Source organism: Triticum urartu, chromosome 7A (assembly GCF_056163025.1).
Source record: "Triticum urartu cultivar PI428250 chromosome 7A, HENAU_Tu73, whole genome shotgun sequence".
Classification (NCBI taxonomy): domain Eukaryota; kingdom Viridiplantae; phylum Streptophyta; class Magnoliopsida; order Poales; family Poaceae; genus Triticum; species Triticum urartu.
Genome location: NC_141879.1, coordinates 486,457,551 through 486,484,199, shown reverse-complemented (window position 1 = coordinate 486,484,199; position 26,649 = coordinate 486,457,551). Strand labels below are relative to the sequence as shown.

At 43.0% G+C, this 26,649-nt stretch overlaps 1 protein-coding gene across 24 annotated transcripts; it reads right to left on the bottom strand.

Annotated features, from left to right (window-relative positions):
• Positions 1-11,868: 11,868 nt before the first annotated feature.
• On the bottom strand, positions 11,869-20,863 carry LOC125520109 (uncharacterized). Of its 24 annotated transcripts, none has more exons than XR_015609990.1 (7): positions 20,544-20,863; positions 20,392-20,428; positions 19,001-19,094; positions 18,334-18,603; positions 17,681-17,779; positions 14,560-16,845; positions 11,869-12,177 (listed from the first exon to the last, which is right to left on the bottom strand). XR_015609990.1 is itself a non-coding variant. In XM_087533052.1 (7 exons), exons 2-6 carry the CDS (start codon positions 20,392-20,394, stop codon positions 17,697-17,699), a joined length of 303 nt encoding a protein of 100 aa, XP_087389178.1. In that variant the 5' UTR covers positions 20,395-20,428; positions 20,544-20,863; the 3' UTR covers positions 16,624-16,845; positions 17,681-17,696. The 24 variants fall into 24 exon arrangements, 1 of the variants encoding a protein (XP_087389178.1); XR_015609989.1 differs by lacking the exon at positions 20,392-20,428 and having other exon boundaries at positions 18,334-18,442; positions 18,532-18,603; positions 19,059-19,094; XM_087533052.1 differs by lacking the exon at positions 11,869-12,177 and having other exon boundaries at positions 16,624-16,845; positions 18,334-18,442; positions 18,532-18,603; positions 19,059-19,094.
• Between the last annotated feature and the right edge of the window lie 5,786 nt (positions 20,864-26,649).

The following is a 26,649-nucleotide window of genomic DNA, read 5'->3' as shown; positions in this document are numbered from 1 at the left end:
ATCAAACATCACAACGTAACTGGGTGACTATAAAGGTGCATTACAGGTATCTCCGAAAGTGTCTGTTGGGTTGACACGGATCGAGACTGGGATTTGTCACTCTGGATAACGGAGAGGTATCACTGGGCCCACTCGGTAATGCATCATCATTATGAGCTCAAGGTGACCAAGTGGTTGATCACGGGATCATGCATTACGGTACGAGTAAAGTGACTTGCCGGTAACGAGATTGAACAAGGTATTGGGATACCAACAATCGAGTCTCGGGCAAGTAACATACCGATTGACAAAGGGAATTGTATACGGGGTTGATTAATCCTCGACATCGTGGTTCATCCGATGAGATCATCGTGGAGCATGTGGGAGCCATCATGGGTATCCAGATCCCGCTGTTGGTTATTGACCGGAGAGTCGTCTCGGTCATGTCTGCTTGTCTCCCGAACCCGTAGGGTCTACACACTTAAGGTTCGGTGACGCTAGGGTTATGAAGATATGTGTATGCAGTAACCCGAATGTTGTTCGGAGTCCCGGATGAGATCCCGGACGTCACGAGGAGTTCCGGAATGGTCCGGAGGTAAAGAATTATATATAGGAAGTGCTGTTTCGGCCATCGGGACAAGTTTCGGGGTTATCGGTATTGTACCAGGACCACCGGAGGGGTCCCGGGGGCCCACCGGGTGGGGCCACCTATCCCGGGGGGGCCACATGGGCTGTAGGGGGTGCGCCTTGGCCTATATGGGCCAAGGGCACCAGCCCCTATAGGCCCATGCGCCTAGGGTTTCCATGGGGGAGGAGTCCCACTAGTGGAAGGCACCCCTGAGTGCCTTGGGGGGGGAGGGAAACCTCCCCTGGCCGCCGCACCTAGGAGATTGGATCTCCTAGGCTGCGCACCACCCCCCTTGGCCCTCCTATATATAGTGGGGGAGAGGAGGGACTTCATACCTCAGCCTTTGGTGCTTCCCTCTCTCCCCGTTACGTCTCTCTCTCGTAGTATAGGCGAAGCCCTGCTACTGTGACGCCCTGCATCCACCACCACGCCGTCGTGCTGCTGGATCTTCATCAACCTCTCCTCCCCCCTTGCTGGATCAAGAAAGGAGGAGACGTCATCCGTTCCGTACGTGTGTTGAACGCGGAGGCACCGTCCGTTCGGTGCTAAGATCATCGGTGATTTGAATCACGTCGTGTTCGACTACATCATCCCCGTTCTTTGAACGCTTCCGCTCGCGATCTACAAGGTACGTAGATGCATCTAATCACTCGTTGCTAGATGAACTCCTAGATGGATCCTGGTGAAACCGTAGGAAAAATTTTGTTTTCTGCAACGTTCCCCTTCAGTGGCATCATGAGCTAGGTCTATGCGTAGTTCTCTTGCACGAGTAGAACACAAAGTAGTTGTGGGCGTTGATTTTGTTCAATATGCTTGCCGTTACTAGTCTTATCTTGATTCGGCGGCATCGTGGGATGAAGCGGCCCGGACCGACCTTACACGTACTCTTACGTGAGACAGGTTCCACCGACTGACATGCACTAGTTGCATAAGGTGGCCAGCGGGTGTCTGTCTCTCCTACTTTAGTCGGATCGGATTCGATGAAAAGGGTCCTTATGAAGGGTAAATAGCAATTGGCATATCACGTTGTGGTCTTTGCGTAGGTAAGAAACGTTCTTGCTAGAAACCCATAGCAGCCACGTAAAACATGCAAACAACAATTAGAGGACGTCTAACTTGTTTTTGCAGGGTATGCTATGTGATGTGATATGGCCAAAGTTGTGATGAATGATGAATGATGAATGATCCATATGTGATGTATGAGATGTTCATACTATTGTAATAGGAATCACAACTTACATGTCGATGAGTATGACGGTGACAGGATGATCATGGAGCCCCAAGATGGAGATCAAAGGAGCTATGTGATATTGGCCATATCATGTCACTATTATTATTTGATTGCATGTGATGTTTATCATGTTTTGCATCTTGTTTACTTAGTACAACGGTAGTAAATAAGATGATCCCTTACAACAATTTCAAGAAGTGTTCTCCCCTAACTGTGCACCGTTGCTACAGTTCGTCGTTTCGAAGCATCACGTGTTAATCGGGTGTGATAGATCCTTACGTTCACATACAACGGGTGTAAGAAGTTTTACACATGCAAAAACACTTAGGGTTAACTTGACGAGCCTAGCATGTGAAGACATGGCCTCGGAACACAGAGACCGAAAGGTCAAACACGAGTCGTATGGAAGATACGATCAACATGAAGATGTTCACCGGCGATGACTAGTCCGTCTCACGTGTTAATCGGACATGGCCTAGTCGACTCGGATCGTGTAACACTTAGATGACTAGAGGGATGTCTAATCTGAGTGGGAGTTCATTAATAATTTGATTAGATGAACTTAATTATCATGAACTTAGTCTAAAACCTTTACAATATGTCTTGTAGATCAAATGGCCAACGTTGTATTCAATTTCAACGCGTTCCTAGAGAAAACCAAGCTGAAAGACGATGGCAGCAACTATACGGACTGGGTCCGGAACCTGAGGATCATCCTCATAGCTGCCAAGAAAGATTATGTCCTACAAGCACCGCTAGGTGATCCACCCGTCCCACAAAACCAAGACGCTATGAACGCTTGGCAGACACGTACTGATGACTACTCCCTCGTTCAGTGCGGCATGCTTTACAGCTTAGAACCGGGGCTCCAAAAGCGTTTTGAGAGACATGGAGCATATGAGATGTTCGAAGAGCTAAAAATGGTTTTTCAAGCTCATGCCCGGATCGAGAGATATGAAGTCTCCGACAAGTTCTTTAGCTGTAAGATGGAGGAAAATAGTTCTGTCAGTGAGCACATACTCACTATGTCTGGGTTACATAACCGCTTGACTCAGCTGGGAGTTAATCTCCCAGATGACGCGGTCATTGACAGAATCCTCCAGTCGCTTCCACCAAGCTACAAGAGCTTTGTGATGAACTTCAATATGCAGGGGATGGTAAAGACCATTCCTGAAGTATTTGCAATGCTGAAATCAGCAGAGGTAGAAGTCAAGAAGGAACATCAAGTGTTGATGATGAATAAAACCACTAAGTTCAAAAAGGGCAAGGGTAAAAAGAACTTCAAGAAGGACGGCAAGGAAGTTGCTGCGCCCGGCAAGCAAGCTGTCGGGAAGAAGTCAAAGAATGGACCCAAGCCTGAGACAGAGTGCTTTTATTGCAAAGGGAAGGGTCACTGGAAGCGGAACTGCCCCAAATACTTAGCGGATAAGAAGGCCGGCAACACCAAAGGTATATTTGATATACATGTGATTGATGTGTACCTTACCAGTACTCGTAGTAACTCCTGGGTATTTGATACCGGTGCTGTTGCTCATATTTGTAACTCACCGCAGGAGCTGCGGAATAAACGAAAACTGGAGAAGGACGAGGTGACGATGCGCGTTGGGAATGGTTCCAAGGTCGATGTGATCGCCGTCGGCACGCTACCTCTACATTTACCTACGGGATTAGTGATAAACCTCAATAATTGTTATTTAGTGCCATGTTTGAGCATGAACATTGTATCAGGATCTCGTTTAATACGAGATGGCTACTCATTTAAATCCGAGAATAATGGTTGTTCTATTTATATGAGAGATATGTTTTATGGTCATGCTCCGATAGTCAATGGTTTATTCTTAATGAATCTCGAGCGTATTACTACACATATTCATAGTGTGAATACCAAAAGATGTAAAGTTGATAATGATAGTCCCACATACTTGTGGCACTGCCGCCTTGGTCACATAGGTGTCAAACGCATGAAGAAGCTCCATGCAGATGGACTTTTAGAGTCTCTTGATTATGAATCATTTGACACGTGCGAACCATGCCTCATGGGTAAAATGACCAAGACTCCGTTCTCAGGAACAATGGAGCGAGCAACCAACTTGTTGGAAATCATACATACTGATGTGTGCGGTCCAATGAGTGTTGAGGCTCACGGTGGCTATCATTATGTTCTCACCCTCACTGATGACTTAAGTAGATATGGGTATGTCTACTTAATGAAACACAAGTCTGAAACCTTTGAAAAGTTCAAGGAATTTCAGAGTGAAGTTGAGAATCAACGTGACAGGAAAATCAAGTTTCTACGATCAGATCGTGGAGGAGAATACTTGAGTCACGAATTTGGCACACACTTAAGAAAATGTGGAATAGTTTCACAACTCACGCCGCCTGGAACACCTCAGCGTAATGGTGTGTCCGAACGTCGTAATCGCACTTTATTAGATATGGTGCGATCTATGATGTCTCTTGCCGATTTACCGCTATCTTTTTGGGGCTATGCTTTAGAGACTGCCGCATTCACTTTAAATAGGGCACCGTCGAAATCCGTTGAGACGACACCGTATGAATTATGGTTTGGGAAGAAACCTAAGCTATCGTTTCTAAAAGTTTGGGGATGCGATGCTTATGTCAAGAAACTTCAACCTGAAAAGCTCGAACCCAAGTCGGAAAAATGCGTCTTCATAGGATACCCTAAAGAAACTTATGGGTATACCTTCTACCTCAGATCTGAAGGCAAGATCTTTGTTGCCAGGAATGGATCCTTTCTAGAGAAAGAGTTTCTCTCGAAAGAAGTAAGTGGGAGGAAAGTAGAACTTGATGAAGTATTGCCTCTTGAACCGGTAAATGGCGCAACTCAAGAAAATGTTCCTGAGGCACCTGCACCGACTAGAGAGGAAGTTATTAATGATGATCAAGATACTTCTGATCAAGCTCCTACTGAAATTCGAAGGTCCACAAGGACACGTTCCGCACCAGAGTGGTACGGCAACCCTGTCTTGGAAATCATGTTGTTAGACAACAGTGAACCTTCGAACTATGAAGAAGCGATGGCGGGCCCGGATTCCGACAAATGGCTAGAAGCCATGAAATCCGAGATAGGATCCATGTATGAAAACGAAGTATGGACTTTGACTGACTTGCCCGTTGAATGGCGAGCCATAGAAAATAAATGGATCTTTAAGAAGAAGACAGACGCGGATGGTAATGTGACCATCTATAAAGCTCGACTTGTCGCTAAGGGTTATCGACAAGTTCAAGGGGTTGACTATGATGAGACTTTCTCACCGGTAGCGAAGCTGAAGGCCGTCCGAATCATGTTAGCAGTTGCCGCATTCTACGATTATGAAATATGGCAAATGGACGTCAAAACGGCATTCCTTAATGGTTTCCTTAAGGAAGAATTGTATATGATGCAGCCGGAAGGTTTTGTCGATCCTAAGAATGCTGACAAGGTGTGCAAGCTCCAACGCTCGATTTATGGGCTAGTGCAAGCATCTCGGAGTTGGAACATTCGCTTTGATGAGATGATCAAAGCGTTTGGGTTTACGCAGACTTATGGAGAAGCCTGCGTTTACAAGAAAGTGAGTCGGAGCTCTGTAGCATTTCTCATACTATATGTAGATGACATACTTTTGATGGGAAATGATATAGAACTCTTGGACAGCATCAAGGCCTACTTGAATAAAAGTTTTTCAATGAAGGACCTTGGAGAAGCTGCTTATATATTAGGCATCAAGATCTACAGAGATAGATCAAGATGCCTCATAGGTCTTTCACAAAGCACATACCTTGATAAGATTTTGAAGAAGTTCAAAATGGATCAGTCCAAGAAAGGGTTCTTGCCTGCTTTGCAAGGTATGAAATTGAGCTCAGCTCAATGTCCGACCACGGCAGAAGAGATAGAAGAGATGAGTGTCATCCCCTATGCCTCAGCCATAGGTTCTATTATGTATGCCATGCTGTGTACCAGACCTGATGTAAACCTTGCCGTAAGTTTGGTAGGAAGGTACCAAAGTAATCCCGGCAAGGAACACTGGACAGCGGTCAAGAATATCCTGAAGTACCTGAAAAGGACTAAGGAAATGTTTCTCGTTTATGGAGGTGACGAAGAGCTCGTCGTAAAGGGTTACGTCGACGCTAGCTTCGACACAGATCTGGATGACTCTAAGTCACAAACCGGATACGTGTATATGTTGAATGGTGGAGCAGTGAGCTGGTGCAGCTGCAAACAGAGCGTCGTGGCGGGATCTACATGTGAAGCGGAGTACATGGCAGCCTCGGAGGCAGCACATGAAGCAATATGGGTGAAGGAGTTCATCATCGACCTAGGAGTCATACCCAATGCGTCGGGGCCAATCAAACTCTTTTGTGACAACACTGGAACTATTGCACTTGCCAAGGAGCCCAGGTTTCACAAGAAGACAAGGCACATCAAGCGTCGCTTCAACTCCATTCGTGAAAATGTTCAAGATGGAGACATAGAGATTTGTAAAGTACATACGGACCTGAATATAGCAGATCCGTTGACTAAACCTCTCCCTAGGGCAAAACATGATCAACACCAGAATTCCATGGGTGTTCGATTCATCACAATGTAACTAGATTATTGACTCTAGTGCAAGTGGGAGACTATTGGAAATATGCCCTAGAGGCAATAATAAAAGCATTATTATTATATTTCTTTGTTCATGATAATTGTCTTTATTCATGCTATAACTGTATTATCCGGAAATCGTAATACACGTGTGAATACATAGACCATAATATGTCCCTAGTAAGCCTCTAGTTGACTAGCTCGTTGATCAACAGATAGTCATGATTTCCTGGCTATGGACATTGGATGTCGGTGATAACGGGATCACATCATTAGGAGAATGATGTGATGGACAAGACCCAATCCTAAGCATAGTACAAAGATCGTGTAGTTCGTTTGCTAGAGCTTTTCCAATGTCAAGTATCTTTTCCTTTGACCATGAGATCGTGTAACTCCCGGATACCGTAGGAGTGCTTTGGGTGTATCAAACGTCACAACGTAACTGGGTGACTATAAAGGTGCATTACAGGTATCTCCGAAAGTGTCTGTTGGGTTGACACAGATCGAGACTGGGATTTGTCACTCTGGATAACGGAGAGGTATCACTGGGCCCACTCGGTAATGCATCATCATTATGAGCTCAAGGTGACCAAGTGGTTGATCACGGGATCATGCATTATGGTACAAGTAAAGTGACTTGCCGGTAACGAGATTGAACAAGGTATTGGGATACCAACGATCGAGTCTCGGGCAAGTAACATACCGATTGACAAAGGGAATTGTATACGGGGTTGATTAATCCTCGACATTGTGGTTCATCCGATGAGATCATTGTGGAGCATGTGGGAGCCATCATGGGTATCCAGATCCCGCTGTTGGTTATTGACCGGAGAGTCGTCTCGGTCATGTCTGCTTGTCTCCCGAACCCGTAGGGTCTACACACTTAAGGTTCGGTGACGCTAGGGTTATGAAGATATGTGTATGCAGTAACCCGAATGTTGTTCGGAGTCCCAGATGAGATCCCGGACGTCACGAGGAGTTCCGGAATGGTCCGGAGGTAAAGAATTATATATAGGAAGTGCTGTTTCGGCCATCGGGACAAGTTTCGGGGTTATCGGTATTGTACCGGGACCACCGGAGGGGTCCCGGGGGCCCACCGGGTGGGGCCACCTATCCCGGGGGGGCCACATGGGCTGTAGGGGGTGCGCCTTGGCCTATATGGGCCAAGGGCACCAGCCCCTATAGGCCCATGCGCCTAGGGTTTCCATGGGGGAGGAGTCCCACTAGTGGAAGGCACCCCTGAGTGCCTTGGGGGGGAGGGAAACCTCCCCTGGCCGCCGCACCTAGGAGATTGGATCTCCTAGGCTGTGCACCACCCCCCCCTTGGCCCTCCTATATATAGTGGGGGAGAGGAGGGACTTCATACCTCAGCCTTTGGTGCTTCCCTCTCTCCCCGTTACGTCTCTCTCTCGTAGTATAGGCGAAGCCCTGCTACTGTGACGCCCTGCATCCACCACCACGCCGTCGTGCTGCTGGATCTTCATCAACCTCTCCTCCCCCCTTGCTGGATCAAGAAAGGAGGAGACGTCATCCGTTCCGTACGTGTGTTGAACGCGGAGGCACCGTCCGTTCGGTGCTAAGATCATCGGTGATTTGAATCACGTCGTGTTCGACTACATCATCCCCGTTCTTTGAACGCTTCCGCTCGCGATCTACAAGGTACGTAGATGCATCTAATCACTCATTGCTAGATGAACTCCTAGATGGATCCTGGTGAAACCGTAGGAAAATTTTTGTTTTCTGCAACGTTCCCCAACACTGGGCACTATGTCAATAGGTTAGTACCAAAAAATGATATAAAATGATTATAAAACATCCAAGATTGATAATAAAACAGCATGGAACAATCAAAAATTTTAAATATGTTGGAGACGTATCAACCCCTCTCACTTTATGAACTCCATAAGTCACTCTATGGTCTTAAACAAGCACCTCGTGGTTGGTATGATAACCTTACGACATTCCTAAGCGAGAAAGGGTTCTAGATTGGGGTAATAGACTCCACTCTCTTCACAAAGGGGGTAAAAGGGGAGTTGTTTGTGTGCCAAATATATGTTGATGATATTATCTTTGGGTCCACTAACCATGCTATTAACGTTCAGTTTGAGAATCTTATGACTAAGGAATTTGCTATGACCATGATGGGAGAGTTGAAGTTCTTCCTCGGTTTTCAAGTGAAGCAATTGAGAGGAGGAACCTTCATCAACCAATCTCTTTATATTCAAGACATGCTCAAGAGGTTCAAAACGCAAGATGTCAAGCCAATTAAGACAACCATGCCCACAAATGGCCAACTTCATCTTGATCCCAATGGTAAAGAAGTGGATCAAAATGTATATCGCTCCATGATCGGTTCCTTGCTTTACCTTTGTGCATCTAGACTGGATATTATGTTGTTGGTGTATGTGCACAAGATTTCAATCCACTCCTAAGGAGAGCCACTATTAGGCAGTGGAAAGGATCCTTCGATATTTGGTTCATACCCCAAACTTGGGCCTTTGGTATCCCAAAGGATCATCTTTTGAGTTAATAGTATACTCAGATTCGGATTGGGCCGGAGACAAGGTTGACCGCAAGTCCACTTCCGGTTCATGTCAATTCCTAGGGAGATCTTTGGTATGTTGGTCTTCAAAGAAGGAAAAATATATATCTCTCTCAACAGCCGAAGCCGAGTACATTACCGCCAGAAGTTGTTGTGCTCAGTTATTATGGATGAGGCAAACATTGATGGATTATGGTGTCAAATGTAACAAAGTGCCTCTTTGGTGCGACAATGAAATTAATCAAGATCGCCGAGAATCCAGTACAACACAGCAAGACCAAGCATATTGGGATTCGTCATCATTTTATTAGGGATCATGTGGCCTAGGGGAACATTGAACTACTCCATGTCAACATAGAGAATCAACTAGCCGATATTTTCACCAAGCCACTTGATGATGCAAGATTCCGCGAGTTAAGGCATGAGTAAATATCGTGGATATAAATAACTTGGGTTGAGATTCTTGCTCATGCACACATACTCGCATAATGTCTTGCTTAGATGTAGGCACATGTCTAGGGGGAGCTCAACTCGTGGGTTACCTTATCCTAGAAGTGCATAAATTGAACACAATCTTTCACATTAGCCACTTTTAGATGGCACTTGTCCTTCAAAGATGAGTGATGGTCTTGGGCCCAAGGTTCATATCTTCGTGGTGCCATACCAACAAACTCAAACATGGTGGCCTCGGCCACCGCCCTCCGTTGGGGTTTTAGTCCATTTTTTCTTGTGTGTGGTGGTTTTTGGCCCTTTCTCTCTTTCCTTTTTGGTTTGCCTTCTGCTTTGTTGCTCGTTGTACTTCTTTTCTTGTACAAGTGCTCCATATATACCCTTCTCGTAGTGATAGGTATTCTCTCGCAATGTATTCAAAAACCTAGACCAAATTGCTTCGAAAAAGGCTTAGTAAGAGTTGTCACTCAGCCATACCTTCAAAAAGAATTGTTGGTCAAAATTCCTGAGTACCCCGTGTCCACGGGCTTGTACCGTGCTCACGGGCTCTGTACCATACGCATGGGGCTCACTTAGCCCATGCGCACGGGGTCTGCGGTTCCAGGCCCTGAAGAGGTGGGGCATGGGGGGGGGGGGGTTGGGTTCATTCCCACCCAGTTGCCCCCTCCACTCCCCAGGTCGCCTCCAGGACCGCCGCCATCGCCTCCCCTCGCCGGTGCTCCTTCGGGCACCGTCGGGCTTCGTTGCTCCGTGGAGATCGTGCGGGATGGGGTCCTCCTCCGATATTTATTATCCCCTTGTTCACCCCCTTCCTCCATGGATGCCTCTCTAGCTTTTAGGGTTTCTAGGCTTTCACTAGATTAGGGTAGTTGCTCCTCTTATTTAGGACTAATCAAGGTGGGTGCTACACATTGAGCATGCGTTGGTTTTCCCTTGAAGAGGAAAGGGTGATGCAGCAAAGTAGCATAAGTATTTTCCTCAGTTTTGAGAACTAAGGTATCAATCCAGTAAAAGAAAACACACAAGTCACCTAGTACCTGCACAAACAATCAAGAACCTTGCAACGAACGCGATAAAGGGGTTGTCAATCCCTTCACGGTCACTCGCAGAAGTGAGATCTAATAAAGATAGTAAAGTAAATATTTTTGGTATTTTTGTTATATATATTGGAAAGTAAAGATTGCAAAATAGTAAACGAGATGCGATGTAAATAAAAGAGATACAATATAATAAGAAAGAGACCCAGGGGCCATAGGTTTCACTAGTGGCTTCTCTCAAGATAGCATGTATTACGGTGGGTGAACAAATTACTGCCGAGCAATTGATAGAAAAGCGCATAGTTATGAAGATATCTAAGGCAATGATCATGAATATAGGCATCACGTCCGTGTCAAGTAGATCGAAACAATTCTGCATCTACTACTACTAGTTGGTTGCCCGTGCGTTGCCACGGAATAACACAAAATATAGTGAGAAATAATTGCTTGAAATGACAAATGTTTGTCGAACATGATGTCATGTAATATCCATTCATACTTGAGAACATGATTCTATCTCATGCTCTAAAAACAGAGGAGGCATCATGATTCGGTCTGAGAAGGCATGTCTGATGCTCTAAACTAAATGTCGCATGATGATATCAATATCACGAGGATCATTGTCCTCGTATGTCGGCCCTTGTGTATGGACACATGTTTATGTAGGTCGCATCCCTCCTTCACATGCATTGTATATAATACTCTCTCTCCTCATCTCTAGTGTATATCACTTGATATGTAATACTCTCCCCCCGCCCCCACCCATCTGTGGCAGGAGCATCGCGGCCACATGAAGCCAAATGGCGACAACGATTTCCTAGTTTTCTTTCTTCAAATTGATTTCTACATAACGCTAATTGTACCTCCATCACAAACAACCCTTTAATAATAAAGATATATAATCATAGTTTATATTTCTTAAACTTGGTTATTTGTTTTGTGGTGATTTGGCTTTGTGAAAATAGAAATCTGAGGGATATAGTACATTCATGGTGGAATAAATCACCTGCAAATACCAAAACCCTGTTTCTACTCGTTATTTTCCGTTCTCCTTTTTATAGTGTGGCCATGTGGTGAGTACAAAACATGCATCAAGCGCTAGAAATATATTTATACGTCATACGCATACATATTATATGAAAAAGATGCGGTAAGTATAAACTAAATTGACTATACAAAGAATGAGCTGATGATTGTCGTCCACAGACCAACATCACACTTCACGTATGGATTTTTCTTGTATGGATCTTCATTTAATTATTTAAATGTGAAATCTCAGTGATAAGACGGCTAAATACACCAGCAATCCGTGGACCCACAATAAGATCAAGAGATATCCAATGGTCAATCCGAAAACAATAGATCTCTTGATATGGATGTTCTATGTAATGAAATTCTCTCGAGAAAGTACTCCACTGGTCATTCAAATTCTTTATAGGGAAAGCATTTCACAAGGAAAACTACAGCAAAGTAAAGGATGCTCATAACAGTTTAATCAGTGTCGCTTATAAGAGATGCACTGCAGCAGTAGAAGAATGGCGTATGATCATATAAAAAATGGAATGACATTCCCTGGAATATCTATTCGGGTTAACAAAATAAAGAACCTTTGTGTACAATTCGAAGCAAATATTACGAGCTGAAATCTTCCATGCGTCCAACTTGTACCACCGGCGCTCTTGCACTCTCGGTCTCTCGCACAAACTCTTTCTACACCTATAAAATCTGTAAAAGAAAAACAACATTACCAACATTAACATGATGTAGAATTTGTAAGGACATGAAGCAAAACAGCAGGATATAGAGTAACATGGTCTCTTCTATTAGGAAAAGGATCTTCTATTAGTAATAGACTTTGTAAATATTAACCCCTCATCATGTAATGTCAAATTATGTTTTAAAAAGCGGGACAAGATGATACATTGCATAAATCAAACTGAAACCGAAATGAAACATTGCCATCTATAGATCTACTGAAATATTAGTAATCATTTCTGGAAATAGAGAATGGCATTTGTAGTCCACGGAACAAGAGAATCTATAAATAAAGGCAATAGTCTATTGACTTGTTATTCTACTACAAATGAAAATGCAAATGCTCATGTTGTTTAAGACTGCATCCAAATGAATGTCAAATCCTCACGTCACTCTTTCAACACCACATATATTTTTGAGCCGCACTACACATTCCTTTGATATTCTTCATCCAGTCCAGGAGCTTTTTTTGCGAAAAACCCTTAGATTTTTTTAGATGGAACACAGGTATTCCATTTAAATCACAGCTGAAACGCCGGTTACATCACGGGTTACATCCACCGGATAGCTATGAAACCACTCACGTCGCTCGCCTTGAGCTAGCCCAGCACCCATAGTGACCAACAGGTGTGCTGGCATGTTACATTCTCGGGGCACGTACAACACTTGTGCGTGAATAAACTGGGTCCCTAGCTTATCTTTGATTTGTGTGAATAAATTACCGAGAGGAGCCAGATCAAGTAGTGATACAAAGCACCCAAACATATATATAACAGAAAAAGGCGAACATGTCCTACGGAACCGACCAACCCCTTCATCCAGTGCAGGCTTCCTTATCAAACACCCAACCTTGAACAAGACAAGGCATCGATTCCTCCTACGTCTCAAACTGTCTCTGACTCCACACATCGTGTTTCTTCTTCTCTTAAGCTTCACCAAATCTCCATCATGACTCTTTTTATGGTAGCATCACGACTCTCGACATCACAAAGGTACACATGATCGAGCATTAAGATTGTCATAATGATATGGTTAGTGAGATAATGGAAGTGTGATGACCAGGGCTGCGATCGGTTTCATATGATGGTCATGCACTAAGCGCCCCAGGTTAAAACATGGATAATGAAGCGTTGGACATCTAACGACAACATCTGTCATCATTGATTGGAAGTGTTGACCATGAATCCATGATGAATCAAAGATGGAAGCCATGTGTGGTGCCTACCTTCAATGATTAAACCATGTTAGGTTCTTCCCATCATTGTTACTCAAACTAAATTAATTCACGTAGAACTAAAGTCAGACCTATTTTTTGTATGACCTAGCGATGGATGGTGATGACACTAAGGCTGCCTTTTTTGCATTGTACAAAAATCGTATGTGATTTGCATTGCTCTTCTTATGATTACTTATTGCAATCATCTCAAGTATAATAATCTGCAATCATCTCACTTGTTCTTCCATACAAAAGGGCCATCATTGTGTACAATCTCACATGTTACGCTTGCAATTGATGCAGGCTAATAATATACTTTTTCAATCTTATTTTTCCTACAGGAAACAGGTTGAAGCTTACCCAAGAGGCAACATAAGAAGATGAAAAAGTAGAAAAGAAATTTCAAGGATGTCAAGAAGTCAGCTCGGCTGTACAGGAGCAAAGGCTAAGTGCCAAATGCCTCCAAAGGGAGGTTAACATTCTAAATAACTTCAGAAACCAACTCTTCCACCCAGCCAAAAAGAAACTCTTCCAGATCCATCTCTTTGGCCTAAAAAGATCTCCACTTATTTCTTTCCAAATCTGCCACACTGCATAAGATGCAAGGGAGATCTCCTTGTTGTACTTATCTCCATCTACCAAGTTCTTGCTTAATATATCTGAATTTTGCTACTATGTTAGCACTTATAGGTAGAGGTTTGTGGATTTTTGGCCCCCATCATCTCCAAGTGCCACTCCTTTGTTCCTTGTAGCCCTACCTCAAGCAATCCAAAAAACAAACTTTACCCCTTAAATATATAATCCTAGCTATCAGGTAAGTTACCTCTGCGTTCTTTCCAGAAACTTTAGCCGTCTAGTTCATTTTTTAGAAGTCGATTATTACATGTCTTATGACCAAAATACTTTAATTGGACTTTTTGGCATCTTGTGATATCCCTGAAACTAAATGCTTTTGCTCTGGAGGACTGTACCCATCACCTAGTTAATTTGAACAGCAATAAGTCATCAATGATGTTTTAGTTTAATGGGCATATTGCAAATTTATCTTAGACACGGATAAATATACTGTAACTTAAGCAAAGAATTTCCAAAATATAGGCGAGGAACCATGTGAAGATATTATGGAGAAAACTTACCATCCGTGGATGACTTTCTATAGGTGTTCTCCAAGAACTCGAAGAAAGAATGATCATTGTGAGTAAGCATCACTGGTCGAAAGAAATGTCAAAGTTGCCAACTGTTATTATTAAAAGATTTTGCAACTTATCCATACATGTTCTGCATGTAAATCAATGTCAGATGAAGAGTAGTACATTACATTGTTGAAATAATCCGTGCCTCTTATGCTCAGAGCTACCGAACAAGAGCAATCGCACTACCTCTGAATCTTTTTCTGATCACATCTTTGAAAGGTTGTTTGTATCTAACAGGATTCCTACAAGCTGAGGGCAAACCCACAGAACATAATCAGGTGTGCCAGTTTAAATTACGCACAATGGTAGGTAAAACAGCTAGAAAATATACCAACCAGAAGTTTACTTATATCCAGGCTCTGATATGGTCATTGGCGAGGACTATGCAAACTGAGCCCGCCTAGAAGACAAAAACAAGCATGGCTATGAAGTAAATGTTGTAACCATATGAAGTACAAGTATACGATATTACCTCACCATTTGATCTTAAAACATGGCCGCCCACCACCACGATGGTGGCCTGCTAATCCGTTGTATTTTTAGTCTACACTTCTATACAAGAGCAATTCTTGAACCACTTTATGGGCACAACATAAAATAAACGTATACCTTAATCTCTTCAGAAACTAAGTAAACATTATACTACAGATTATAAAATGAGTCGCCAATGGTTGGCACTCCCCAGATCTCCAAACTCATATGAAGTGACATCATCACTTCAGTTAATAATTGAACCCACAAGATCTCTCATGACATTCAGACCACTATGTAATCAGAAACATAAAGAAAAATGAATCAACGATGAAGCTTACTTTCAGACTGCAGTGGCTCGATTTGAAGGAAGGGCGGGACAGGCGGCCAGGGGAGACATTGTCATTGGCGGAACAGGGGGATAGCAGGGCGACATCTCATAGTACAGAGATGGGCAGCTCCTCACCTCTGTACAGAGAGAAGGCACTGCGAGCCAAACGACAGCGTGTCAGCGTAAAGCAGACATGGCCACCCACAAAGGCGGGATCCCACCATAGGCGGATGCACTCAGAGCAGGGCCAGAGGTGTGTCAATCCGGTGATCCCGAATACGATGCGGCTGAGCGAGAGCAGGGAGGACGAGTCGATGGCAAAGCGCGAACGATCCACTGCCCGCGAACGACAATGGAGGAGAAAGCCACACGGTATGGACGCATGGGCCGGGCACATCACAACCAACGCAGTCGCGACGAGGAGCGAGAGCTGCGTGGTGGCTACCGGGAATCTCCCCTGTGGCAGGATTGCGAGCAGCAATCCGCGCCGCACCTCCCCATACTCTGCCACGAGCACCTCTCACCTTCGCTTGCCCTCCTCGTGCTCATAGCTAGATGCCCCCTTTAGTGAGGAAGGTGGGGGAGGGAGACTATGTCTTTGGGGGATTGTGGGAGTGGATTAGGAGATGCTTGGGTGGATCGTGGGTGCGTCACGACTCAAGAGATGGAGGGGTTCGAGATCGAGGAGGTTGGGAGAAGACGTGGTCGTGGGACGCGGGTGTTTCAGTTTTTCGTTTTTATTTTTCAGTTTTCAACGCATGAAGCGAGAGAGGGGCGGAAGCGAGCCCGATCTTTTCCTAGCGATTTTTTCGGCGCGGGATCTCTCGTGGAAAGGATGAAAGGAGGTCGAACCATCACGACGTTCGATTCTGCTTTAATAGTAGATTTAATAGTAGACTAGTTGACTGCCCGTGCGTTGCCACAACTCCTTATGCTTTTCATCATCTCATATAGTGCAGACATAAGGCATGTCAAAGATCACGCAAATATAGGAAATATAGACATGTAATATTCCAAAAACAATAAATTTGATTTCGCTTCAAATGTACTCATAGAATAATATAGTTGGACATGGCATACGCATAGGACAGGTATCTATCTGATTATCTTGTACTCCCTATGATCCATAATAAGTGTCGTGCTTTTAGTTCAAACCTTATTATAGATCGGAGGGAGTATTAACTAAGATCTACTTGAAGCGCTCAGAACGGAGGGAGTACATTTTCTTGATGAAACATAATCAACGCTGCATTTTCATTGATATGAGGATAGAGAAAACCAAGTACAACTGGTTACAAGAAAAGGAGAACAGCAAAAGACTAGCTATAGCGGCATGGCAATAACGCCAAATAAAAGGATTATACATTAGAGATAAAGAGCGCTAGCCCCTCTGTTAGGGATGATGGCTGACTGGTTTTGCATTTTTCCTGAAATAAGTACGAAGAAGTATGAGCTAAATATGGTAGACTGACTGTTTTGGCATTTTTTACAGTAGCATGTCAAACTTGGATAGATGAATATCCTTCATCTTTTAAGGGTGAAACATAAGTTTGGAACTTTTCAAGTTTCCAGTGCTCCACAAGAACATCCATGATAATATGAGCACTCTGGGTCAGCTCAATGCATACAAACAAGCATAACCATGGTTGTGAAAATACCAACTGCTCATTTTTATGCTTTTTAACCAAGCTATCAGATAGACTATAGACTTAAATGGATAACAATTAATAATTTTAAAGAGCATATATTTTGTTTTCTTTGCCCCTTGTTTTATGCATAATCCTTACAAACAAAACCACAACATCAGAACTTCATTTACATTCAATCTTTGCAGACAATATCAGCCAATTGTAAAGACCAAAGGAACACCATTATGATATCAGGACTGTTCAAGTCAGACTCGGAGAACATTTTATAAGTGCACCAAGTAAAGAACAACATCGGCGGGACTCCATTGGCACCATAGGACAGTCCAACACGCGCATACTGCGTTGCTACACAAAACTATAGGGAAGCACAATATTTTTCATCTTTATATATTCTGTTGTCCAGTTCAGCAGAAATAGGAAAAAAACATGACAACAGAATATATAAAGATGGAAATGAATACCTTGCTAGCAAAATAATATTATTAAGTGCCTAAGCAAACTGATGCTTATTTTCAATTCCTGTTTAATTATTTTCAAACACAAAAAAGTTCTAAAACTGAATCAAAATTCCACGTTTAATACTGTAAGACTTGATCCAGATCAAATCACGTACCATAAAAAGATTACATTTACCCAACTTTCCTAGACTCTGGAGTGATGGGCCCTTCTCTTCTGCGTAAATTTTCATACCCTATGTATGTCTCCAATTTGGCTACAAAGAATAATTTACTTCGAATTAATTTGCATTAACATACATTGAATAGAAACAATAGGAAATAGGTGAAGATGGCGAAAAATAAAATTCTGATATTGTGCATTAGGAGATCATCAACAGTATAGAAGGAAAAAAATGGTCATTTAAATATCATCCAACCTCAGTATGATACCAGATTCCGTAGCAGTTTGCGGTTATATCACCAATAGTGACTATTGGAAGCATCTTACAAATGTAGGGAAGTTCTTGAAACAATTTCTGGCTTTGTATGTGGTTTTACATATTAAGAAAATTGATTTTTTCTAGCAACATAATCTCTTCCTCTTCTTAAGACCATGTTATAGAATACGAGCACACAAGACAACAATACAAGCAAAGTAGTAGAATGGTAATATCAAGTCAGGCCATTCCAAGAGTAAGGGCAATGCAAAGGCACAAAACGATGTTATGTAGTTTCAATAATGACCAATCTACCAAGAACATACTTAACCAATCTAGATCCACAGATAATCATACTCGAATGAAAAAAAATGTCATGTGAAAGGTGATACCATTTGATGTTACCACATGCTCTTTTGGCTCCAATGTTGGTATGGTACTGGCCTTGGAAAGCATTGTAGCTAATTGGGTGGATGATTCACATATGAACATATCAGCTGACTGTTCCACAACAATTGTTAAGATTACAAGCTCAGTTACAAATTTTCAGCAAGACCTATATCCACATAGCTGCTTGAGAAAATACATACATTTCCCCCAATATTAGATAGGTGTTTTGTATACTGTGACAGGTAATGGTCAACTGCTTTTGAGCCCTTAGACTGTGATTCATAAAATAAAGAAAAATAGTTAGTGCTACCATATCAGGCAATAAAGATTTCACATAGGCTGCAACTTCAATTGTTTGAGAAACTGATAATCCTAGGATAGTTTTGGGAGTCTATGAAGGTTGGTGCAGATAATCCCAATCTACACAATGGGTAATGCCAGTAAAAGATAGATCGATTGGACTCACATAAGCTGGCACATAGTTTACTATGATTAATCACTCTGTGATGAGAGTCATAAACACATATTGTTGGCTAGTAGCTAGTATTGTAGGAATAGAAACTTAGTTTGACCTTGTATCAGGTGATTTCGTTGCTACCTCATGTAGCAAACCAATCATATACATAGGTATATAACGGAATGGAAAAAAGTAATATAACCGAGCAAGACCGGATATGTAGGACCCAAATCTAGTTTTGATGTCAATTATGTTGTGGCCGCTGCCAACCTTGAAGCAATGATCTTTCTTGAAATTCTTCGAGTTCTGCATATGAAATAAGATTTAGAATTTTGACAGGGTTTATATAATTAGGGGCATGCCAGGCAAAGGATAATTTTTATTTGAGAAAGTGACAAGAATTAATGAGACAATTTTGATAGTGCATTAACATGAGGTAGATATATGTAGATAAAAGATTGGAAAAGATAAGCTATGAAACAGTCCACAATAGACATGTTTCTGAAACCATGAAACAGTAGCAATCACAAAAGCAACAATTAAATACTTTAATGCTGAACTCAATGTAAATTCTCATCAACCGTAGACATCTGAATACCTTGCATCACTTTATTTGTTTGCAAAGTAGAAAGTTTGAGCAGTTAAACACTTCCAACTTTATATGACAAAGTTTATGTTTCTCCTGTGGCCGTCCACATTTTCTCAAATGAAGATGCATTCAGCAAAATTTGCAATAAATTTGATATCCAGATAACAAAGATATGTCAATTTTTTTCACAAAACAAATATTTCTCGCTTTCTCAATTGTAACTACATTTACACATGTAGCAGAAAAAGTGGGAGAAATACTGAAGCTACTACAGTACAAGGATATTAGTGGTAGCACCGGCGGAACCTTTATTTCCGGCAAACACGCTCGATCGACAGATGACAGGTGCAATAAGTAACTGAAAGGAAGAGTTCTCTTTGATGTTGGGCTGTGACTTGGGTCATGCCCTTGCCTGATAGCTGCACATACGACACACACACACACACGACGTACCGGACCAGTCATCACGAAGGTACGAACAGGAACAACAGAACACAAACCACGAGCTCAGGCGCATACCACGCACGAATCCCGGCGGGCTAGCGGCTAGCAGCAGGCAGCGGGAGTGCTGGTACCGGATGCCAAACTGGACGGTCGAGGCGCAAGCCGTGGCGCTAGAGGCCAGCAGCGAGGAAGTCTCACGTGCTGTAGTATCGGCTGCCCTACCTCGAAAAAATTTGGTCCTCCGCCACTGATGAGCGGTAGCATGCTGACTAAACAGCTCATGAAATTCTAGTCCATTTTACCGGCATCTAAAACAATAGTACTTGCCTATATCTTTTTTTTCTTGTTTATAACTATAGGAATTGTGAATGTATAGTCGTTACCTTGGCTTTAATTATCCTGCGGCCATCAAACACACTGCATATGTCTCAGTTGAACAACAATACACTACAGAAGAGTACTCCTTTATTTTCTACTTAATCTAAAAACCATTCGATCTTCACTAAAACTGCTTTCTAAACAACATTAATAATGTCATAACAAAAGTTATGAGGCTTCTAGTGTGCTTACCATGGCAAAGAAGATATCACGATAAGGCAAGCAAGATCTGAATTAGAAAGAACCCATCACGTACTGAAAATTCGTGAGTGTGAGAGCACACCTGCTACACGCACAGGTAATGAAGACAACGGCAATGGAGGAGAAGATTGAGATCGACGCACCTGTGACGGCGTTCTCTACGGAGCCAATATTCCGGTCGTTGGACCTCAACGCGACCTTGTACGCCACCTGCTCTTCCAAACGAGCCCTTGCCAATGGCCGCCGCCACCTGCGATGAGTACGACGGGCTGCGGAAGCTAGCATGGACGACTGGAGGATGATGGCGACGGCAGGAAGAAGTGGGCGAGATGGATCTACCTACCCTTTCCTATGGTCGTCATGGGAGATGAAAGAGGAGGCCGGCGTTGCCAAAAAAAATTTGCGAGAGAGATGGGATCGAGAGGGGGTTGGGGGTTGGGGGAGATAGGGGTGTGGACGTGCGCGAGTGGGTCGGCTGTTGGATGAATCTTGTACGTGGGCTGAGCTGCCTTTTTTTGGTGTGGTGCGATCGTGGCCCTCGCGCGCGCGACGTGAGAGTTTTACCGTCACTGGGTTTTTCCCCTAGATTTTTTTCACGCGAGGGATCGTGCGAGGGGGAAGATGGTTGTCGTAGGTGGGAAGAAGGAGGTGGAACCATCACGACGTTCGATCCTCCTTTAAAATAGAGATTTAATAGTAGAGATTGTTTCACACATCGACCGCTATCCAACATGCATCTAGAGTATTAAGTTCATAAGAACAGAGTAACGCATTAACCAAGATGACATGATGTAGAGGGATAAACTCAAGCAATATGATATAAACCTATATTTTTATCCTCGATGGCAACAATACAATACGTGCCTTGCTATCCCTACTGTCACTGGGAAAGGAGACCGCAAGACTGAACCCAAAGCTAAGCACTTCTCCCATTGCAAGAAAGATCAATCTAGTAGGCCAAACTAAACCGATAATTCGAAGAGACTTGCAAAGATATCAAATCATGCATATAAGAATTCAGAGAAGAACCAAATAATATTCATAGATAATCTTGTTCATAAACCCACAATTCATCGGATCTCGGCAAACACACCGCAAAATAGTATTACATCAAATAGATCTCCAAGAACATCGAGGAGAACTTTGTATTAAGAATCAAAGAGAGCGAAGAAGCCATCTAGCTAATAACTATGGACCCGAAGGTCCGTAGTAAACTATTCACGCTTCATCGGAGAGGCAGTGATGTTGATGTAGAAGCCCTCCGTGATCGATTCCCCCTCCGGCAGATTGCCGGAAAAGGCCCCAAGATGGGATCTGACGGGTACATAAGATTGCGGCGGTGGAAAAGTGGTTTCGTGGCTCTCTGTGATGCTTCTACAGTATAAGAGTATATATAGGCGAAAGAAGTGCGTCGGTGGAGCTTCGAGGGGCCCACAAGGGTGGGGGCAGGCCTACCCCCCTGGGCGCGCCCTCCTGCCTCGTGGCCGGCTCATGGAGTTTTATACTTCGACTCCAAGTCTTCTGGATTGCTTTCGGTCTAAGAAAGATTATCACGAAGGTTTCATTCCATTTGGACTTCGTTTGGTATTCCTTTTCTGTGAGACTCTAAAATAGGCAAAAAAAATTAGAGACTGGCACTGGGCCTCCGGTTAATAGGTTAGTCCCAAAAATAATATAAAAGAGCATATTAAAGCCCATTAAACATCCAAAATAGATAATGTAATAGCATGGAACAATAAAAAATTATAGATACGTTGGAGACGTATCAAGCATCCCCAAGCTTAATTCCTGCTCGTCCTTGAGTAGGTAAATGATAAAAACAGAATTTTTGATGTAGAATGCTACCTAACATAATTATCAATGTAATTTTCTTTATTATAGCATGAATGTTCAGATCCGAAATATTCAATACGAAAGTTTAACATTGACATAAAAACAATAATACTTCAAGCATACTAATAAAGCAATCATGTCTTCTTAAAATTACATGGCCAAAGAAAGTTATCCCTACAAAATCATATAGTCTGGCTATGCTCTATCTTCATCACACAAAATATTTAATCATGCACACCCCCGATGACAAGCCAAGCAATTGTTTCATATTTTTTGTGTTTTCAATCTTCACGCAATACATGAGCATGAGCCATGAACATAGCACTATAGGTGGAATAGAATGGTGGTGGTGGAGAAGACAAAAAGGAAAAGATAGTCTCACATCAACTAGGCGTATCAACGGGCTATGGAGATTCCCATCAATAGATATCAATGTGAGTGGGTAGGGATTGCCATGCAACAGATGCACTAAAACTATAAGTGTATGAAGGCTCAAAAAGAAACTAAGTGGGTGTGCATCCAACTTGTTTGCTCAAGACCTAGGGAATTTGAGGAAGCCCATCATTAGAATATACATGCCAAGTTCTATAATGAAAAATTCCCACTAGTATATGAAAGTGACAAAATAGGAGACTCTCTATCATGAAGATTATGGTGCCACTTGTTGGGGAACGCTGTAATTTCAAAAAAAATCCTACGCACACGCAAGATCATGGTGATGCATAGCAACGAGAGGGGAGAGTGTTGTCCACGTACCCTCGTACACCCTAAGCGTAAGCGTTATGACAACGTGGTTGATGTAGTCGTACGTCTTCACGATCGACCGATCCTAGTACCGAAAGTACGACACCTCCGCGATCTGCACATGTTTGGCTCGGTGACGTCACACGAACTCACGATCCAGCAGAGTGTCGAGGGAGAGCTTCGTCAGCACGACGGCGTGATGATGGTGATGATGATGCTACCGGAACAGGGCTTTGCCTATGCACCGCTACGATATGACCGAGATGGATTATGGTGGAGGGGGGCACCGCACACGGCTAAGAGATCAATGATCAACTTGTGTGTCTATGGGGTGCCCCCTGGCCACGTATATAAAGGATGGAGGGAGGACGAGGCCGGCCCTCATAGGGCACCCAAAGTGTGGAGTCCTACTAGGACTCCTTAGTCCTAGTAGGATTCCACCTCCCACATGGAATAGGAAAAAGGGAAGGGAGAAGGAGAAGGAAGGAAAGGGGCGCCCCCTTTCCCTAGTCCAATTCGGATCAGTCCATGGGGAAGGGGCGCGGTCACCCTTGAGGCCTTTCTCTCCTTTCCCGTATGGCCCATTAAGGCCCAATACGAATTCCCGTAACTCTCTGGTACTCTGAAAAATACCCGAATCACTTGAAACCTTTTCGATGTCCGAATATAGCCTTCCAATATATCGATCTTTACGTCTCGACCATCTCAAGACTCCTCGCCATCTCCCCGATCTCATCTAGGACTCCGTACAAACTTCAGTCATCAAATCACATAACTCATAATACAAATTGTCACAGAACGTTAAGCGTGCGGACCCTACGGGTTCAAGAACTATGTAGACATGACCGAGACTCATCTCCAGTCAATAACCAATAGTGGAACCTGGATGCTCATATTGGCTCCTACATATTCTACGAAGATCTTTATCGATCAAACCGCATAACAACATACGTTGTTCCCTTTGGCATCGGTATGTTACTTGCCCGAGATTCGATCGTCGGTATCATCATACCTAGTTCAATATCATTACCGGCAAGTCTCTTTAGTCGTTCTGTAATTCATCATCCCGCAACTAACTCGTTAGTCACATTGCTTGCAAGGCTCATAGTGATGTACATTACCGAGAGGGCCCAGAGATATCTCTCCGATAGACGGAGTGACAAATCCTAATCTTGATCTATGCCAACTCAACAAACACCATTGGAGACACCTGTAGAGCATCTTTATAATCACCCAGTTACGTTGTGACGTTTGATAGCACACAAGGTGTTCCTCCGGTATTCGGGAGTTGCATAATCTCATAGTCAGAGGAACATGTATAAGTCATGAAGAAAGCAATAGCAATAAAACTAAACAATCATTATGCTAAGCTAACGGATGGGTCTTGTCCATCACATCATTCTCTAATGATGTGATCCCGTTCATCAAATGACAACACATGTCCATGGCTAGGAAACTTAACCATCTTTAATTAACGAGCTAGTCAAGTAGAGGCATACTAGGGACACTCTGTTTGTCTATGTATTCACACATGTACTAAGTTTCCGGTTAATACAATTCTAGCATGAGTAATAAACATTAAAATATAAGGAAATATAAATAACAACTTCATTATTGCCTCTAGGGCATATTTCCTTCAGTCTCCCACTTGCACTAGAGTCAATAATCTAGTTCACATCGTCATGTGATTTAGCACCAATAGTTCACATCTTTATGTGATTAGTTCACATCTCCATGTGACTAACACCCAAAGGGTTTACTAGAGTCAATAATCTAGTTCACCTCGCTATGTGATTAACACCCAAAGAGTGATCATGTTTTGCTTGTGAGAGAAATTTAGTCAACGGGTCTGCCACATTCAGAGCCGTATGTCTTTTGCAAATTTTCTATGTCTACAATGATTTGCACAGAGCTACTCTAGCTAATTGCTCCCACTTTCAATATGTATCTAGATCGAGACTTAGAGTCATCCAGATCGGTGTCAAAGCTTGCATCGACGTAACTCTTTATCACCTCCATAACCGAGAAAATTTCCTTATTCCACTAAGGATATTTTTGACCGTTGTCCAGTGATCCACTCCTGGACCACTATTGTACCCTCTTGCCAAACTTATGGTGAGGTACACAATAGGTCTGGTACACAGCATAGCATACTTTGTAGAACCTATGACTGAGGCATAGGGAATGACTTTTCATTCTCTTTCTATTTTCTGCCATGGTCGGGTTTTGAGTCTTTACTCAACTTCACACCATGCAACACATGCAAGAACTCCTTCTTTGACTGTTCCATTTTTAACTACTTCAAAATCTTGTCAAGGTATGTACTCATTGAAAATATATCAAGCGTCTTGATCTATCTCTATAGATCTTGATGCTCAATATGTAAGTAGCTTCACCGAGGTCTTTCTTTGAAAAACTCCTTTCAAACACTCCTTTATGCTTTTCGGAAAATTCTACATTATTTCCGATCAACAATATGTCATTCACATATACTTGTTAGAAATGCGGTAGTGCTCCCACTCACTTTCTTGTAAATACAGGATTCACCGCAAGTCTGAATAAAACCATATGCTTTGATCACTTTATCAAAGCATATATTCCAACTCCGAGATGCTTGCACCTGTCCATAGATGGATCGCTGGAGCTTCCTCACTTTGTTAGCACCTTTAGGATTGACAAAACCTTCTGGTTGCATCATATTCAACTCTTCTTTAAGAAATCCATTAAGGAATGCAGTTTTGACATCCATTTGCCAGATTTCATAAAATGCGGCAACTGCTAACATGATTCGGACAGACTTTTAAGCATCGATACGAGTGAGAAAATCTCATCGTAGTCAACACCTTGATCTTGTCGAAAATGTTTTGCGACAATTCGAGCATTGTAGATAGTAACACTACTATCATCGTCTGTCTTCCTCTTGAAGATCCATTTATTCTCAATGACCTACCTAAGGATGGCAGTTTTACCCATGGGTACGGGTACCCGCGGGTACCGTACCCGCATGGGTAGGGTATGGGTAGACTTTTATACCCATGGGTAGTACCCATACCCTACCCGTTAAGTCATGGGTAGGGTACGGGTATAGCCTTGTACCCGCGGGTATACCCATACCCTGCCCAGTTGTGAACTAATGTTAACTTGTCATCAACTACTAAATAGTATAACGCAGCTAGCTACGGCCTCGCACAGTGATTAGGTGTCTTAAGTCATTCGTTTCACTAATGGGCGGACTAGATCACCCGGGTCATTCCGCGCCAGTAGCTCAGCTTCCCGCTGCGTAACTTTACGCCAGCTAGCAGGCCCACGTGACTGGGCTACTGCTCCACAGAACAATCTGGGCATCTTCTTATGAACTGGGCCAACACCCACTATGGGCCGCCACGAGGGAAAAGCTTTCGCTTAGTAGGCCTAGCATGTTCCTCGTTGTCGCAAGCTTTTCACACGTATCTAATTTGCCTAACCATGCAGAAGATTGATGAGAAACTTCATGATGATAAATTGACATAGCATCATATTGATGTGAAGCACGAAGTCATAGGCACATTGCATCGAAGCAGAGTAAAAAAATTACATGACTTGACAAAGTAACCTACCTTGGGTCCATCCCAGTATTCTAATTTAATTTGTGAAGTGAACTTACAAAGTATGCCTTTTAATTATACATCATTT